The sequence below is a fragment of the Maylandia zebra genome, linkage group LG4, assembly GCF_041146795.1.
Source record: "Maylandia zebra isolate NMK-2024a linkage group LG4, Mzebra_GT3a, whole genome shotgun sequence".
In the NCBI taxonomy this organism is placed as follows: domain Eukaryota; kingdom Metazoa; phylum Chordata; class Actinopteri; order Cichliformes; family Cichlidae; genus Maylandia; species Maylandia zebra.
The window spans coordinates 9272306-9290137 of record NC_135170.1 but is presented as its reverse complement, the minus strand read 5'-3'; the positions used below and the strand labels follow the sequence as shown (position 1 = coordinate 9290137).

The 17832-nt window shown below is 39.2% G+C and overlaps 1 protein-coding gene and 1 long non-coding RNA gene across 3 annotated transcripts; one reads left to right on the top strand and one right to left on the bottom strand.

Moving 5' to 3' along the window:
• Nucleotides 1-4516: 4516 nt before the first annotated feature.
• LOC143418472 (uncharacterized) lies at nucleotides 4517-7094 on the top strand. The gene is made up of 3 exons (XR_013098465.1): nucleotides 4517-5504; nucleotides 6641-6859; nucleotides 6936-7094. It is a non-coding gene; the product is annotated as an uncharacterized LOC143418472 (long non-coding RNA).
• A 478-nt stretch (nucleotides 7095-7572) lies between these two features.
• On the bottom strand, nucleotides 7573-12031 carry LOC112434688 (G2/M phase-specific E3 ubiquitin-protein ligase-like). 2 transcript variants are annotated; one of them, XM_076883579.1, is made up of 11 exons: nucleotides 11733-12031; nucleotides 11575-11666; nucleotides 11274-11326; nucleotides 10022-10061; nucleotides 9848-9915; nucleotides 9628-9714; nucleotides 9234-9547; nucleotides 8824-9002; nucleotides 8488-8669; nucleotides 8128-8342; nucleotides 7573-8037 (listed from the first exon to the last, which is right to left on the bottom strand). In XM_076883579.1, the coding sequence occupies exons 1-11, from the start codon at nucleotides 12022-12024 to the stop codon at nucleotides 7802-7804; spliced, it is 1758 nt and encodes a 585-aa protein (XP_076739694.1). In that variant the 5' UTR covers nucleotides 12025-12031; the 3' UTR covers nucleotides 7573-7801. The 2 variants fall into 2 exon arrangements, with proteins under 2 accessions (XP_076739694.1, XP_076739693.1); XM_076883578.1 differs by having other exon boundaries at nucleotides 11575-12031.
• Nucleotides 12032-17832: the final 5801 nt, after the last annotated feature.

The following is a 17832-nucleotide window of genomic DNA, read 5'->3' as shown; positions in this document are numbered from 1 at the left end:
CAGTTTCTTCTGGTGGGTATGTTGGGCAAAAGTTAACTTCTGCCCTCTTTGCTTTTTTGACACCAAAGGCTGCACTGCATCTTCCAACAGGTTTGTTCTTTAGAGAGTTTACAGTCACCTCTGGGCAGCCCAGTTTTCGTAGCTGGGTGCGATAGTTTGAGAGTTTATATTTTAAACTGGTCTTCCATCCTCCAAATCCAGTGTTGGAGCCTGTCTCAGTTAGACAGGGATGCTTCTTGATCAGACTCTGAGCTACTTGATCCATTTCTTTATCACTGACATACACTTTATACTTCACAATTTCCTGCACCAAACCTTCAAGGATGGCTGACTTCAACTTGGGATCTGGAATAAGTGCAGTTCCATTCTGATTGTACGCAATTTTTGCCTGCTGAAGTTGTAATTCAGCATCATACGAAAACTTGGGCACATAAAAGACAGCAGGCCAAGAAGATCGTGAGCTTGTTGACTCACTTGATGACAACACATCCGTGTCCACAGATCCACCAGACAGGTACGAAGAATCATTAACAGAGGAACAGCTGAGGGCTTCGGAGTCCTGGACAGGATCAAGAATGATATAATCCTCATGCTGCATAGTGGTGGGTCTTGACATGTCAATAACTTTAAGAGTCCCTCTGTCTGCCACTTCTGAAACTGAGGTAAGATTAAGGAACTCATTCCCAAACAAGGAATCCATAAACTGAAGTCTGAAATCGCCCTGAAGACCACACTGTCTCTTGACTTCAACAATGAGATCCTCAATTGATTCAGGTGGTCCATTGGAGAGAATGAGCCTTTGACAGGTTCCATCAGTCAAGATGATCTTTAGGATCACAGGGGTCCCCATTTCAAGCAGCTATTCTGTAGACGAAAAAAAACAACAACAATACATCAGACACCCAGAAAGAATAACTTCAGTTTAGTCTTCATACAGTTACCCATACATATCAGTCAGTTATAAAAGGTCAGATATACAAAAAAAAAAAAAAAAAAAATGTATCTAGTGAAATACATGTGACTGAACTTATTACAAATATTTGCACACCTTTTATTTCTATATGCCTTTTTAAAGTCACCATGCGGACTGATCCGATCTTGTAGTCAACCAGTGGATAAGTGTCAAGGAGTTCACGGAGTGAAACAAGAGTAAATATTCTTGCAGATACTGAGTTGAGCTCAAAAGCTCTGTAGTGCTCCCTGTACCAGCCACCGAGCTCTCTGACAATGTAGAATATGCTCTGGTTTACAATGCAGATGTGGTTTATTTCACAGAATTCTGGCAACCCACCAGCTGCCCTGTGGGCCAGTACCATTCCCTTCCTATAAATTATGCCCTTTATTGTCACACACTGTGCAAGGTTTATCTCTAGAATGTCAGGGAATGTTTGCCTAATGACTCTAGCCATCTCCTCTTTAAGCAAATCCACTGGAAAAGTTGATACAGCCGAGACCTCTAGTTCAGACTTGCCAAGAGATGGGGAGCTTAGATGGTAAGCTATCATCATCTGATGCTTTGAGGCCAAGGAGAGAGGCACATTCTTAAAGCAGCTTGTGTGTCTCATGACCTGCTTGAAAAAGCTGTGTTTGGCCTCGAAACGCATTGTCCACAGCCAAACAACTGGACCAAAAAACCTAATCATCTGTGGATAGTGCTCCAAATAATGGTGTTTTGGTAGTAGCTTAACATCAGGAAACAGTGCCTGGTATCGCTGTCTGTGCTCTATAATTTTGCTTTCCAAAAAAGCCAGAGAGTCATCACTATGCACAGGGGACACGACAAGTTCTGTGATATCCTTCAGAGTCATGAGAACAAGCCATGCAGGCTCATCTTCAGGCACAAGTGATCCAACTAAAAAAGGCAAGAACCGGAGCAAGCTCCAGTTCTCATGCGCATTTCCTCCTACTGTTTTGGTGCTAGAGAAAGTTTGTGACACTACATGAGGTCTGTTTGTCTTATCTTCCCATTTGTAGGGGAACTTCAGAATCGCATTGTTTAAGTCGGCTAAAGTGAAAAACTTCTTTGATATAAGAACTGTCAAGCAATGAGCCAACTCTACTGGGATTATACCCTCAAAAACATCGTGAGCAAGATCAGGCGGATAACCAAATATGACATGAAAGTGGGACAGATTTTTGGTGAAGACACATTCTCTTTTCACTCCACAACAGCCTGTACCTGTATCTTGGGCTTGTTTGACATGGACTTGGTGAAGGTCTTTGCTTCTTAGCGTGAAAGCACCAGACGCTACAGAATACAGCTGAATATCACTGCTCTTCCCTGTGCAAAATCTGCAATAGTATTCTACAGAAAAGCTTTGCATAAATCCTGCAACACTGTGTGCTCCAAGGTTATCTGCGATTACACTTACGACTGTACCTTTGACTGACTCTCCTAATAGTGGAACATAAACGCCATGTTCTTCAAGAGTTTTCAGATCCTGTAGAAGAGGTTCCAAGATTTTGTCATAACCATAAGTTTTAACGTCAGTGGTTTTGCACAACACTGACAAGTAGATGGACGATAAGGTACCAAGGGGGTTACAGACTTCAAAGTCATCCACATAAAAACATAGGGAAATCCTTAGATTTTCTCCAGAAAGGAAAAAGTTTTCCTTAAATAGGGAACCATCACTTGAAGACTTGTAATGATATGACCCAGTAGTCTGTTCCCACCTGTTGTTTATGGCATTTCACAACTTCATCAACAACATCTTTTCTACTCAACAGCTGCTGTAACAATTTCAGCAATGGGACATATTGGAAACTGTGTTTCTTTTCAGCATCAAGTATATATTCAACTGGTTCTAAAACACAGAAATTTTCCTTGTAATACTGCTTACGCAGATATGCTGTGCTTAGCGGACCACCCTTTTGAATGGACGTTAGTACACGATTACCTGAAAAAACTGCATTAATAGTTTCTGTAATGAGATCTTTATCAATGGGGAGGTTTCTTTGATTAAAGATATTCGTCACAATATCACAGGATAATGGTACAGGTGCCGACCGTATCAAATGATAGAGTTCCTCTAAAAATACATCAATAGCTGTGCTTGGCACATGGACCAAATGCTCCAGCTTTAGCAGAGTATTTGCAAAACTTTGCTCTATGACTTTTTGCAAGTCCTCAGTATCACACTGACCATGTGAAGGAATGACAGTATCCAACTGATCTACAAACTCCTGACTATTTTCCGCAAATTCATTTGTAGGTGCGATTCCTGTTCTTACTATACCTCGTTTAAAATCACCTGGTGTATAATGTCTGTGTTTACGGTTTTTGTGTGATTTAAATGTACAGTAAATGTTTGTTTTAAAGTTGCAGCCTAGAAACATACAAGTAAGTGTCTCATTTCTTTTAAGATGCGCATATATGTGAGCAAAATAATCACGCTCTGATGCTAAATCATTGCATTCGCAAAGGTGGCAACTGAAAATCGCCTTTTTTTTAGTAGTGACCCCCGTGCTGTGGATTTTATTTTGATGGACAATAAGGGCATTCCACGTTTTAAAGGTGCATGGACAATGCAGGTATGTACATGGAAAGTGAGAACGACGTCCAAAATGTGGATGTTTTAATCTGTAGTGATGCAAAAGCTTGGAACGACTTGATACCGTTTCTGTGCACCCCTTACAACTCCACATTCCCAGCACCACCTAACCCTGTAAGACACAGATAATCAAGAGTCAGCTCATTCAATATCCAGAGGATTACGTCAGATTCAGAGATCTGACACACACACACACACACACACACACACACACACACACACACACACACACACACACACACACACACTTAAAATTGGACGCCAACATTGAAGATTTATTTTGTTTCTTTATGCTAATCTACGTATACAATAACATTGATGTTATTGCACATAACAAGAATATAACTTCATTTTCCAGACATGTGTAATCATAAAAGTAAAAAATGCCACCATCACATATATACGGTGGCTGGGAAGTGCAAAGCGCAACAAATTAAAAAACGGCAACAAATTAAAAAACCGCAACAAATTAAAAATCCACAACAAATTAAAAAACCGCAACAAATTAAAAAACCGCAACAAATTAAAAATCCACAACAAATTAAAAAACAGCAACAAATTAAAAATCCACAACAAATTAAAAAACAGCAACAAATTAAAAATCCACAACAAATTAAAAAACAGCAACAAATTAAAAATCCGCAACAAATTAAAAAACAGCAACAAATTAAAAAACCGCAACAAATTAAAAAACCGCAACAAATTAAAAAAACGCAACAAATTAAAAATCCACAACAAATTAAAAAACCGCAACAAATTAAAAATCCACAACAAATTAAAAAACCGCAACAAATCAAAAATCCACAACAAATTAAAAATCCACAACAAATTAAAAAACCGCAACAAATTAAAAATCCACAACAAATTAAAAAACCGCAACAAATCAAAAATCCACAACAAATTAAAAAACCGCAACAAATTAAAAATCCACAACAAATTAAAAATCCTTGACGGAAAGGGATTGTCTGAAATACCGGAAGTGGCACAACGATTAGGCTTACTCCATATTTGTAGCTCAGAAAAGTGATTCGGGATGTCAACAAACGTTGAGAAACTCACGCCTCACAGCGCTTCCTTATCACCCTGACGGTGCTTGCTGCACTACATAGAGAACCGGAAAATGTTTTGCCCGTTTTGTGGCGTTAGCTTCAGCCTCTTCACCCCTTTTTGTGCTTCCTGTGGACGGTCTCTGGAGCTTTTGCGGGACACATACCAGGCTGAAGGATCAGACACCCTACAGTACTGCATTAAATATTTCAACGAAGGTCACTCATATAGTGTTATCATGGACATGATGTTAAGTTTGCATGGTGTAAAGATAAGTTTAAGGAGTCTTAAAAGTAAACTTAATAATGCTGGACTTTACCGAAGAAAATATTTTCACTCCAGAACAACGATCATTAACGCAATCAGAGCGGAGCTTCAAGGACCTGGGCGATTGTTTGGGTATCGAACAATGTGGCAGGTACTTAAACAAAAGCATCATCTTAAAGTGAAGAGGGATGATGTGATGAAAATACTCCGGGAGCTTAATCCTCATGGATGCCAGATGAGAACACGCAGAAGATTCATTAGGAGAACCTATCATTCGCTGGGACCCAACTACATGTGGCATGCTGATGGTTATGACAAGCTCAAACCATTCGGTTTGGCCATTTCAGGGTGCATTGATGGATTTTCACGCAAGGTTTTGTGGCTAGAATGTGGACCAACCAATAATAATCCAGTGGTTATAGCTTACTATTACTTGTCATGTGTTGGGAGCCTTGGTGTTGTACCGATGAGACTGAGAACTGACTGTGGGACAGAAAACGGCATTATGGCTGCAGTTCAGTGCGCACTACGTCACCATCATGATGACCACTTCAGCGGAGAGTCCAGTCACATGTTTGGTTCATCAACGAATAACCAGCGAATTGAGTCCTGGTGGTCCATATATCGAAAAGGAAGGTAAATATAACATTTAATTTTGCCTGATATTTAAAGGCGTAACAAATTTGAATGTCGTGCAAAAGTTGATTTATTGTCAGTCTGCCCCAGGGCAGCTGTGGCTACAACTGTAGCTGCCTCCACCAGTGTGTGAACGTGAGAGTGAATGAACAGTGGAATTGTAAAGCGCTTTGAGGGCCTCGAAAAGCGCTATATAAATGCAATCCACTGTTGTTATTATTATTATTATTATTATTATTTCAGTAATTCAACTTAAAAAGTAAAACCGATATTAAATACTCATTGTATGCCAAACTATACATTTTTAGCCCATTTAGTAATTATGATGATTATGCTTTGGAACTTAAGAAAAACCCAACTTCAAAACCATAATATTGTGAAAAGGTTAAATATTTTAGACTTAAAGTGCCACTCTACTATGAGCTAATTAATTCAAATCATCTGCAAAGGGTTCCTGAGCCTCTAAATGGTCTTTCTAATTCAGGAGGACTCACAGGATGGACATGACTGCTGTCCTGACAGCTGTGGGAAAAAAAACATAATTGACACCCTCCATAAAGAACACCTTAAAAGAATTTGAATGTTCACAGAGACTATCAAAGCACATTAATAGAAAGTTTTGTCTAATGTAAGTGTGGATGAAAGGGGTGTAACATAGTGTAGTGGCTAAGACCTCAAGGCTGCTACTGAAGCATCCTGGTCTTCCATAACACCTCAACAGATCTACAGACTGATAGCATCCATACCACGCTGCATGGAGGCAGTAATTTATGCAAAAAGGACCCAAACAAATAGAACATACAAATTGTTAGAGACATTGAATTTGGGTTTTTCATAAGTTCTACGTCTTAATCATTAACATTGTAAGAAATACTTGAAACACCTCACTTTGTATGTAATGACTCAGTATCGCTAATTTCACATTTAATTAGAATTCCTAAAATAAATTAACTTTTGCACATTACTGAAATGTTTTAGAGTTTTGCCTGTATGCAATCCCTTTCGATAGAAAACATTTAAACTGACTGGAGTCTATATATGATTCAGTTAAAATGAACTGTAAAGTGCCATGCGATGACGTGTTGTGAAACGATGCCATGTAAACAAACTAAACTATCTCTAAACAATTTTTTTAGGGCTCAGTTTTGGTTGGAGCTGTTTGCGGATCTTCGAGATGCTGGACACTTCAATGGAAGTCACGAGCATCAGTGCCTTTTGAGATTTTGCTTCACTGTCATTGTTCAGAAGGATCTTGATGAATGTGTGAAGCTGTGGAACACTCATCGGATTCGTCCCTCAAGAACAGCTTCATGTCCAGGAGGTGTGCCAAATGAACTGTACTACCTACCCCACAGGTAACGGATAATAATGATCAAATAATTACTTTATGTGTAAACCTATATTAATGCAATTGTCTTCCATTGATCACAGATACGGCTCCAGAGACTGTGGATTCCTGATTCAACAATCTGAACTGGACGCTTTTCCTGAGTCTAGGCTGTCAGTAGTTGTATGTGGGGACTCAAACATACAGGAGTATCTGAATTTTGTAATGGAGCAAAATCATTTTCAAAAGCCCGTCTGCTGGGAGTCTGCCACTGAACTTTACATGAAGTTAATAGAAATTGCAAATTTCTAAAAAAAAACAAAAACCTGGCTTTTTGTTGTTTTTACTAAAACCTATAGCATATGCTGCTTTTTTGAACTAGGCTACATGAGTTGGCTGAAGACGCCAAAAGTTTAAGTTTGTGTTTGTAAAAGCATATTCTTACTGAATGTCTTGATAATTCTGGTCCTTGTTTAGCTGATGGAAGTTGAGATACAGTCCTGAACATTTATATAAATAATAAATCAAATCAAAATCACATCTTGCACTGTATTGTGTGTTTATTACAACTTTTAAGAGTAGAACACAGTACACCTTTAAATGCCTTTACTTTTAATAGCACTGTCAAAACTTTGAACAAATCAAGTCTAGCGATTGCATTTTAAATCTCCTTTGAACAGATGTACCTACATTTTAGAACAAAAAAAACATGCTCAAATACATAACAGATTTCTGGATAAGTCCCGTAGCAAAAAACCTACAGAATTTACAATGTAATGCCAAGAAGAAGCAGCTGTAAGTAACTGGGTTATCTAATAAAACTACAATAAACCTGGTAAACTATAATGGATTTGTGCTGTACCGCCAGTATGTCCCACCTTCTCCTATTCATAACATATTTTAAAAAAAATTTGACTTAAAAACTTGAGGAATAAATCAACAGCAGGTTTGAACTACAAGGCCAGACATTCTAGAAACATCCAAATCCTGGGGAGTTTTGAATTCCAAAATCCATGTTGGATTTAAACAAGGAATATGAAGTTATCATTGGTAGTTTCAATAAGTTTAAGCATGTATTTGCCATCGGGAATAAAGAGTCATCCAGGAACTGTAGGCTTGGTAGTGGATCTAATCCAGAAGGTGGCAGTGATGTTAGCCCAGTTGCAAACATCAGAACATCGCCCAACGACACAGCAGTTTGTGATTCTGCAAAAAATTTAAAAAAAAATTATATATGTATATGTGAATTCAACACATTGTCTTGTAATGAGTACTAAAAGAAATACTGGTATAAACCTTCACAGTCCAGCAGATAGTCTGACCAGTAGCCCACAGTTTGACTTTCCAGACGTCTCCTGTTACTTCCAGATGGGCTGAAGTCAGGTTTGAAAAGTCTCTCAAGTTCAAGGGCTGTGAGTTTCTTTTCCATGTGACACAGGACCGGGGAAAGCAAAGTAGGGTGTTGCTGGAGTGCACTCAGGAAATTAAGTGCTGAAAGACCCTCTTTAAATCTAAAGAATGAGGAGAACTTTGTGTCATTTACCAGTTCATAGTACATGCACAAACTATGGACAAACTGTGAACTTTGGAAACCTTGGAGAATGTAAAATATTTCAGTCGGAAATTATGAACAACACTGTCATAACAATAATTCACCTGTCTCCCCTGTCAATTACAGATGAGTTTCGAGCAATTATATACCACCGGAGATAGTCAGACACAATGTCTTTCTTTTCCTCAACTGTGGAAACATGCCTTAGACAACCAGCCACCTGTAGCATAGTACTGTGTTTTATGACACAGTCACGCAGGACATCCACTGAACCAGCACTGTCGATCTGAAAAACCCATAAAAATGGACATACACAATGTAAGCTTACGTGTCTGATTTTCATTCCTGTTTTTTCCCTACACAAAGAAAGAATTTTTTAATGTCATACAGATGAAGAAGCTGTAGTTCTATCCTGCATTCAAATCCTGCGCTGTCCTCACCTCTTGTAAAGCTTTCCCTATGTCGTCATCTGTGACTGAGGCAACTGTTGCTTTTACTGAAGTCTGGCCTGCAAGATAATGTACCAGCTCTTCTGACAGGAAATGGGGCCCTGGACCACCATGCACAACTGACACGGCTATCATCTTTCCTGCTAGGTAGTATTCATCCTCCCTTACAGCTGTGAATGAATACAGTAAATGATAAACTCTCTCACACACACACCTCTCTCTACCGATCGATCAGATCTGATCGATGTCAGATAGATCGATCAGATAGACAGACTAATGCTGTTTTGAAATAATCCAAGAAATTATTATGAGTTGCTTCTGATAATAATTAAAAACAAATTGATTTAAAAGTCCAAAAAAGTCTTTAAATTAAGTTTATCAAACATCTGATCATTGCATACCCTTTGCATTGTAGACGAGGAATCGACGTCCTTCGGGTCCATCAAAAATGGGACGATCTTTCATGTGTTTCATTAGCAGACTCAAAAACTCTCGTTTTGGGCCACCTGCATCAAGTCCTTCTTCTAGAATGCCAGAATCATCAGTAAATTTAACCAGCATGTCATTGGTTTCAGAGTATGACAACCGCCTGAAACCCCTGACTGCTCCATCCCAGACATTTGCTCTTGAGATGTTGAATCTGCTGACACTTCCATGATGAATAGCACTGGATAAGTTTGCAATGATGTCAGGTAGATTAATGTTAACGTCTTCCCTGTAATCACAAAAATGAAAGACCGAATGCAAGACTATACAATTTAGCATTGTTATTTGAAGTAGTATTTGATATTTTACAGTGCTCTGTCATCAATCGGTGAAGCAACTTCAACCAGCTCTTCATCCTCGTCCTCAATGCAGGGGGCACACAGGTCTGCATATTTACTGTTGAGAAATTATAATTCCAACATTAGAATAACTTCTATTCACCCTTTAATTATCTTTACCCATTTCACAAACCCAAACGTGTACTGTAGTTACAGATTTAAAATTACATATAAGACACAATTTTATTTACCTATAGGGACTCATGACTGGATTCGTTTCGTTTTGGTGATCAAGATCCTCTGTATCAGATATTACAATCTGGAAAAAAAAGAACAAAAATTGCATACTGTATATAAACATACATAGCTTTGTACTATTTCAGCAATAGCAAAAAACGTCATGCTGACATAAATTGCCCAAATACCTGACATGGCTGTATGATAGATGAAGGTCCTGGAGCATGTCTGAAACAGAATAAGAGTATTGGAATTAAAATGTCCAGATAAGAAGCTCATACAGTTCAATATTATTTATGATACCAACATTATAAAAAGGCTATGAAACCAATAAATATTTATATTAGGGCGGGGCAATAAAATAACAATATGTATTGCAGTATACTTTTCTCTCAAAGGAAATATGAGACTATTGCAATAGAGCTATCCATCCATCCATTTTATATGCTGCTTATTCCTCTAATCACTCTTTTTTTTCATTGACATAAGAATAGTCAATCCTTATCAAGTAGCGCAGCAACCAATCGCTCTGGGAACAGCATCATGTCCAGTTAGGGTGACTTGTTACCTGCAGCACAGTGAAGTAGCAGCGCCACCCGTGGAGATGTTTGGGCACCATTTACATCTAAACCAACCATTAAAATAAATATACAAGGAGAGATTAGGAGAATTTGCTTTTATTTCTTAGCTTATTCATTTGATATTGACAAAGACTTTGTCAATTTTATGTCTGTTCTCCTGTAAAACTTACTGTAAACTAAGATTTATGTTTAGAATCATTCTTTTTTGTTTTTAAATGTAATTGACCAAGCAATTGAGTGATCTGGTGTTTGTTGTCTTTTGAAACTGGAAATCTTTATCCCTGACTTTTGATTTAGTTTTTAACATGTACCTTTTTTTAGTTATCTGAAACGGATGTAATATGTTAATACATCCGTCTGTCTGAACTTATGACAGGAAATAAATATTTAAATCAAAACAAGCTTCTGAGGATTTCACATCTTACTTATGTGAAATTTTAAGTTCACCTTGTAATCGGAAGGTTGCCGGTTCGAGCCCCGGATCGGACAGTCTTGGTCGTTGTGCCCTTGGGCTAGACACTTCACCCATTGCCTACTGGTGGCGCCAGTGTTCGGCAGCCTCGCCTCTGTCAGTGCGCCCCACGGTGGCTGTGGGTACAATGTAGCTGCCATCACCAGTGTGTGCATGTGTGTGTGAATGGGTGGATGACTGGATGTGTGAAGCGCTTTGGGGTCCTTAGGGACTAATAAAGCGCTTTACAAATACAGGCCATTTACCATTTACCATGAGCAACGGCACATTTAATATGTACAAATCTAGCGGTTTATATCGTGATCAATATTCCCTGAAATAAAACAAAGACATATATTGTATTGCCCAACTCTAATATATAGCAGAACAAGCTCTTAAATAACTTACTCCTTCTCTGCATGTTTACCATTAGGGGTACTCTGGTCTTGTGGTTTGAAAACCTAAGATGAAAAACATGCACTTTTCAAAGCTTTCACCAACTTCGTATCGCATTTAGATAGTTCATCAATACTTAAAAAAAATACTTTTTTAAAGAACATATAATCACACAATGAAAATAATAGACCCATGGATGCTACAGAATTATGATCATTATAGAGAAAAAAAATAGAGCACTCAGAGGACATGCACCTCTGCCAGGGCCACTCACAGGCCTCTGGCATGGTGGAGAGGGAAAAAAAGTACACACCAATGTGTCTGCCTGGTTGAACTCAGCTGTGCTTCTTGATGTAATCACAATCTCAGGGTCCGAGTCTGAGGTACCATCCTCTGCAATCAGAGCTGAGAAAGTAGACACATTATTAGTTGTTGTATATGTAAACACATCAAAATATAAAATTAACAAACCTCGTTTGAAGTGGCTCTCTGGGCAAATGAATAGAGAAATCCTGTTGTAGTTCTTTCCTATTTCCTCTTTGTAGTCTGCCAATCGGAATGGCCTTTCTGTCCCAGGCACATTTATCACCTCTGTGCAGTCAGGATACAAAAGGACATATGGTCCCTCCACCAAGTCCTTGTTGAATGTTCTCATTTTTTCTACAGCCTGCTTCAGGAGGTCAGGGGCTGTAATTTCGGGGGTAATAAATAAGGGCAGTGTTTTCCCTCTTAGCGGTTTTAAGTCGGTTTGTTGTGACACCATAAATCCGATATTGATCTACAAACAAATAATAAAAGCCAGATCACTTTAAGAATAATTGCCAAATCCTCGTTTATAAAGTTACCTGTGATGGCTTACCTTGACAGGTTTACTCTGTTGCTTGAGTTTTAATTTTGCTCCACAGCTGAAGGCCTGACGCTCTTTGGATTTTGATTTTTTGTACTCCATGAACTGCTTGTATGACGGACATGTTTGTTCTGGTTGAATGAAAAACGTTTGACATCAAAACGGGGTTAGCACTCTCCATTACTAAACGTAGACGAGAATACAGTATAAGGAAACAGAAACAGAAACCGGAGCCAAAATGGTAAATAAACGTGCTATTTAACTGAAATAGCATAGACTGTCTGAAGAGAACAAAAAGTGAGTAATATATCAAAATTACTTTGTTCAGAATTTTCTGTTTGTTTTGATGTCCCCGGGGAGTTTGATCCTTCAGCCTGGTCTGTGTCCCGCAAAAGCTCCAGAGACCGTCCACAGGAGGCACAAAAAGGGGTGAAGAGGCTGAAGCTAACGCCACAAAACGGGCAAAACATTTTCCGGTTCTCTATGTAGTGCAGCAAGCACCGTCAGGGTGATAAGGAAGCGCTGTGAGGTGTGAGTTTCTCAACGTTTGTTGACATCCCGAATCACTTTTCTGAGCTACAAATATGGAGTAAGCCTAATCGTTGTGCCACTTCCGGTATTTCAGACAATCCCTTTCCGTCAAGGATTTTTAATTTGTTGTGGATTTTTAATTTGTTGCGGTTTTTTAATTTGTTGTGGATTTTTGATTTGTTGCGGTTTTTTAATTTGTTGTGGATTTTTAATTTGTTGCGGTTTTTTAATTTGTTGTGGATTTTTAATTTGTTGTGGATTTTTAATTTGTTGCGGTTTTTTAATTTGTTGTGGATTTTTAATTTGTTGCGGTTTTTTAATTTGTTGCGGATTTTTAATTTGTTGCGGATTTTTAATTTGTTGTGGTTTTTTAATTTGTTGTGGATTTTTAATTTGTTGTGGATTTTTTATTTCAACTTTGTTTTATTAATTTCAACAATGACATACAAAGTTAGCAACAGCTAAGTCCATCTTGATTTCAGAACAGTGGTATGTCCATTATACCCTCCAACCCCCCAACCCAAATTCTCCCCCTACCAGGTCTACAATAGACAAAACACTGCAGAAAACCAGTTTCTGCCCACACACACACACACACACACACACACACACACACACACACACACAAACCCAAAAAATAAATTAAAAACAAACAAAAAAAAAAAAAAAAACAACAACAACAACAACAACACCACCTCAGGACCCATACACATAACAAGCATAACCCCCAAAAAACAACAACAACCACAACTCCCCCCCCCTCCCCCCGCCCCGTAACCAAACAGACAAACAAAAACAAACAAAACAAAAACAGAGAAAACAATAACAGAGAAAGGACCAAGCAAAACAAAAGGAAAAACAAATAGATAAGGTATAAATAAAATTAAAAAAAAAAAAAACATTATAATGTAGCTTCGCTCAGTTCACTGCAGACTCAGGAAGTAAAGTAATAGTGTCGACCAGCAAGAGAAATGATTTCCAGATTTTATTAAATTCCCTAATAGAACCTTTTAGAGAGAATCTAAGTTTTTCCAGCTTTAAGTTAAAGAGTACATCTCTCACCCAATGGTCATGAGTTGGGGGGTGGGGAAGCTTCCACTTCAACAGAATAAGCCTCCGGGCCAGTAAAGTGGTAAAGGCTAGGGCCTGTTTGAGGGGACCAGATAAGTTCAAGTCAGGAGGAATGCCAAAAATTGCAGAGAGTGGGTTAGGAAGGACAGTCTGGCCATATGCTTGGCTAAGTGTGTCGAATATATTCCTCCAAAATGCACTCAGTTTTGAACATGACCAAAACATGTGGACATGGTTGGCAGGCGATAGTCCACATCTGCTACAGGCATCACTGATGGTTGGATAGATTTTAGATAATTTTGCGTTTGTATAGTGTACTTTATAGACCACCTTGCACTGAATCAAAGCATGACGAGCACAAATTGAAGACGAGTGAATCAATTTCAAAGCACGATCCCACTGCTGTTCTGGCAGGGTTGTCTGAAGCTCTTCCTCCCATCTCAGCTTAATATGAGAAATGGATTTGGGGACCAAAGCATCTAGTATTTTATACAAGGCTGATATCAGTCTGTTTTGATGAGGGTTCGTCTGCAGGATGATATCCAGATTTGTTTCTGGAGGCCGATTGGGAAAGTGAGGGAACTGCGTTTTTACAAAATTTCTAGCCTGAAGATAGCGAAAAAAGTTGGAGTTAGGCAGGTCGTATTTGGACGATAGGTCAGCAAAAGATAGAAAGGTGTCCTGACTGTACAAGTCCTTAACAGTCCTAAGTCCGTTATCTTTCCAACTACTAAAGGCCGCATCAGTGTTTGAAGGTGCAAAATTAAAATTTTTTGATAAAGGTGTTAGCAAAGACGGTCCAAGTAGCCCGAAGTATTTTCTGAACTGTCGCCAAATAGTTACTGTTTCCTTAGCTATTAGATTATCCCCAACAAGGGTTGGAGAAAAAGGGAGTGGTGAGCTGAGTATTGATGATAATGAGTAACAGCTAGATGCAGTTTCCATTTGTACCCAGGCTGTTACAGGGGGGTCGTTATGAACCCATTGTAAAAGTTTTTGTATGTTAGCTGCCCAATAGTAGTGTCTAAAATTGGGCAAACCAAGACCACCATCACTTTTAGAGGACTGAAGAATAGACTTGCAAATTCTAGCTTGTTTCCCTCCCCATATGAAATGTGACAGAATCTTTTCTAACTTGTCAAAAAATGCCTTGGTAAGAAAAATCGGGACATGTTGAAAAAGATACAAGAATTTTGGGAGGACACTCATCTTTATCAGGTTAACTCTCCCTGCCACTGACAATGGTAGAGAAGTCCAACGGTCACAATCTTTCCCAACATTTTCTAGTAGGGATAGAAAATTCTCCCTCATCATTTTATGTATAGAAGAGGAAATAAAAACCCCCAAATATCTAAATCCGGTTTCTGTCCACTTAAAAGGCACTATTGAGTGGGGAAGAGCTCTGGCCAGGGAATTAAGGGGTTGCAACTCACTTTTTTGATAATTGACCTTATATCCTGACAGTGTACCATATTGGTCCAGTATGTCAAAAAGCACCGGGAATGAGTTTAGAGGGTCAGAAATGTACAGGAGCAAGTCATCTGCATAAAGGGAGAGTTTGTGAGTCACACCGAACCTTGTAATGCCTTTAAATCTATCCTCTGAACGCAGCCATATTGCAAGAGGCTCGATAGCAATGGCGAATAGGAGGGGTGAGAGAGGGCACCCTTGCCTAGTGCCCCTCTCAAGTGGAAAAGGCAAAGACAAGTTGTTGTTAGTACGAATACAGGTGGATGGCGAGGAATATAGTAGCTTAACCCAGAGAATAAAGTCAGCCCCCAAGCCAAACCTATCCATCACCTCATAGAGGAAGCTCCACTCGACGCGGTCGAAAGCTTTCTCCGCGTCAAGAGATACCACAACCTCTGGAATTGAGTTGCACGATGTATGGATAATATTCAAGAGGCGTCTTGAATTGTCATATGAGTGCCTGCCGGCCATAAACCCCGTCTGGTCAAAGGCGATAATTTGTGACAGAACACGTTGTAGCCTAAGTGCGAGGATTTTAGATAGTATTTTAAAATCAATATTTAAAAGAGAAATTGGTCTGTAACTACTGCACAACAAAGGATCCTTATCCTTTTTCAAGATTAAACAAATAGTAGCTTCGGACAAAGTCTTGGGTAATTGACATTTTGAAAAGGCTTCATTATACATATCTTTCAACAACGGTGCCATAAGATCAGAATTGACTTTATAGTATTCTGCAGAGTAACCGTCAGGGCCCGGCGATTTACCTGTGTTTAAGGATTTAATGGCTTCTTGTACCTCTACTACAGTGATAGGTCCCCCTAATCCTTTCGTCAGATCTCTATCTATTCTTGGAAAATGTATATTTTGGAGAGTTTCTTCTGATAGAGGGGGAGAACTTGAAGTGTATAGATTGGAATAGAAACTTACAAATACTTCATTAATTCCCTCTGGTATTATGTCACCAGCAGCAGACTTGACCTTTGGGATTAGCTTAGAGGTTGCTTCGGCACGGGCTTGATAAGCCAGAAGTTTCCCTGCCTTGTCGCCAGATTCAAAAAAGCGTTGCTTAGTCTTAATTAATTGAACCATAGCTGTTGCGGTGGTGGTTAAATTGAGACTGGCTTGAACTTTCACACGTTCTGTATAGAGGTTAGGATCTGGGTTTGATGCATATCTGCCATCTAGATCTTTGATCTTATTCAATAAACTGGACGTGTAAGTTAACTCTTTCTTCTTTAAATTTGACACAAATCCTATAAGCTGGCCTCTCATGTAGGCTTTCGACGTTTCCCATAATACACCTCTTGACACTTCAGTAGAATCGTTCAACTCAAGGAAAAGTGAGAACTGTGATCTCAAAAAATGTGTGTAGTCATCCCTTATCAACAGGCTAGAGTTAAATCTCCAATGTTTAATGGGTCGAGACGGGGTCGCTAATACCACATCAAAAGAAACTGGTGAATGATCTGAAATGGCGATAGCATGATACTGACAATGGCTAATTTTACAGAGAAACCTAATATCAACAAGAAAAAAGTCTATACGTGTATATGTACGGTGGGGATGAGAGAAAAAGGAAAATGCCTTAGTAGTGGGATTCGCATGTCGCCATGGATCCACAATCCCCAGCTGAGTTTTGAAAAATTCTAGGGTTTTAGCAGATTTATTCAGGGAACAGGCCTTAGTTGACGATCTATCCAGCAGAGTGTCCTGAACCAAGTTAAAATCACCTCCAATAATAAGATGATAGTTTTCCAGATTTGGAAGTGAAGAGAAAAGTTTAGCTATAAAAGAGTCGTCATCCCAGTTCGGCCCGTACACGCTAGCCAGCTAGCCGGTTTTTTAATTTGTTGCGGTTTTTTAATTTGTTGTGGATTTTTAATTTGTTGCGGTTTTTTAATTTGTTGCTGTTTTTTAATTTGTTGCGCTTTGCACTTCCCAGCCACCGTACATACAACATTAACTTTTACTAAAAAAAGTTATTCCCAACAAGCAGAACATTAAAGTGCCAATCTTTTGCTCATTTATACATAATGTTTTGAGAAGCAGCTCACATATGTTCCACACAAACTAAAAAAACCCCCAGAAAGGTTGTAACTTTTGTTTGGACAGTATTGGAAAATTCACAATCCAGAACTTAATTAGACAATTAGAACCACTGTTTATTGGCCATGCTTTTCTTGGGGTGCTGGGAGCATGCTCCATTGAACAAATGTATGTATCTGTTTGTAGATATCTGTATTAGTTGGGCTTGAATAAGATAATAGCTAAGTAAGGGGCACTTCACCTAAAACAATGACTATGACAGATGATTTGGCATTCATGGGCAAAGGTTCTTAAACCCAAGTCTAAGTCTACATCCACACACACAAGGTATTTTTGAAAACGCAGCCTTTTCTGTGCATTTGGGTCTTTCGTCCACACAAACTGTCATGGTCCGCGGCCCGGCGTCTGGGGTGCTGCTGGGATGTCCACGCCCACGAGCGTGGCTGCTAACCCCACACCTGCATCCCATCCCAGGCGATCACCAGGTGGACTATTTAATCCTGCCCTACCTGCTGCTCCACGCCAGTCCGTAGTCGCCTCTCAGCGGTAACGTACGCCTGCGGGAAAAGAACTCGTATGACAAACTCTCCATCGGACCTAACA

Bases quoted from the DNA above. Each gene is read 5' to 3' on its own strand.
- LOC112434688 (XM_076883578.1), bottom strand. From the start codon at position 12,024: ATGGTGTCACAACAAACCGACTTAAAACCGCTAAGAGGGAAAACACTG. The intron at 9,715-9,847 runs GTAAATAAAATT...ATTTCTCAACAG, and splicing joins CCAGTCATGAGTCCCTATAG to TAAATATGCAGACCTGTGTG. The intron at 9,003-9,233 runs GTATGCAATGAT...ATTCATTCACAG, and splicing joins CCTCGTCTACAATGCAAAGG to CTGTAAGGGAGGATGAATAC.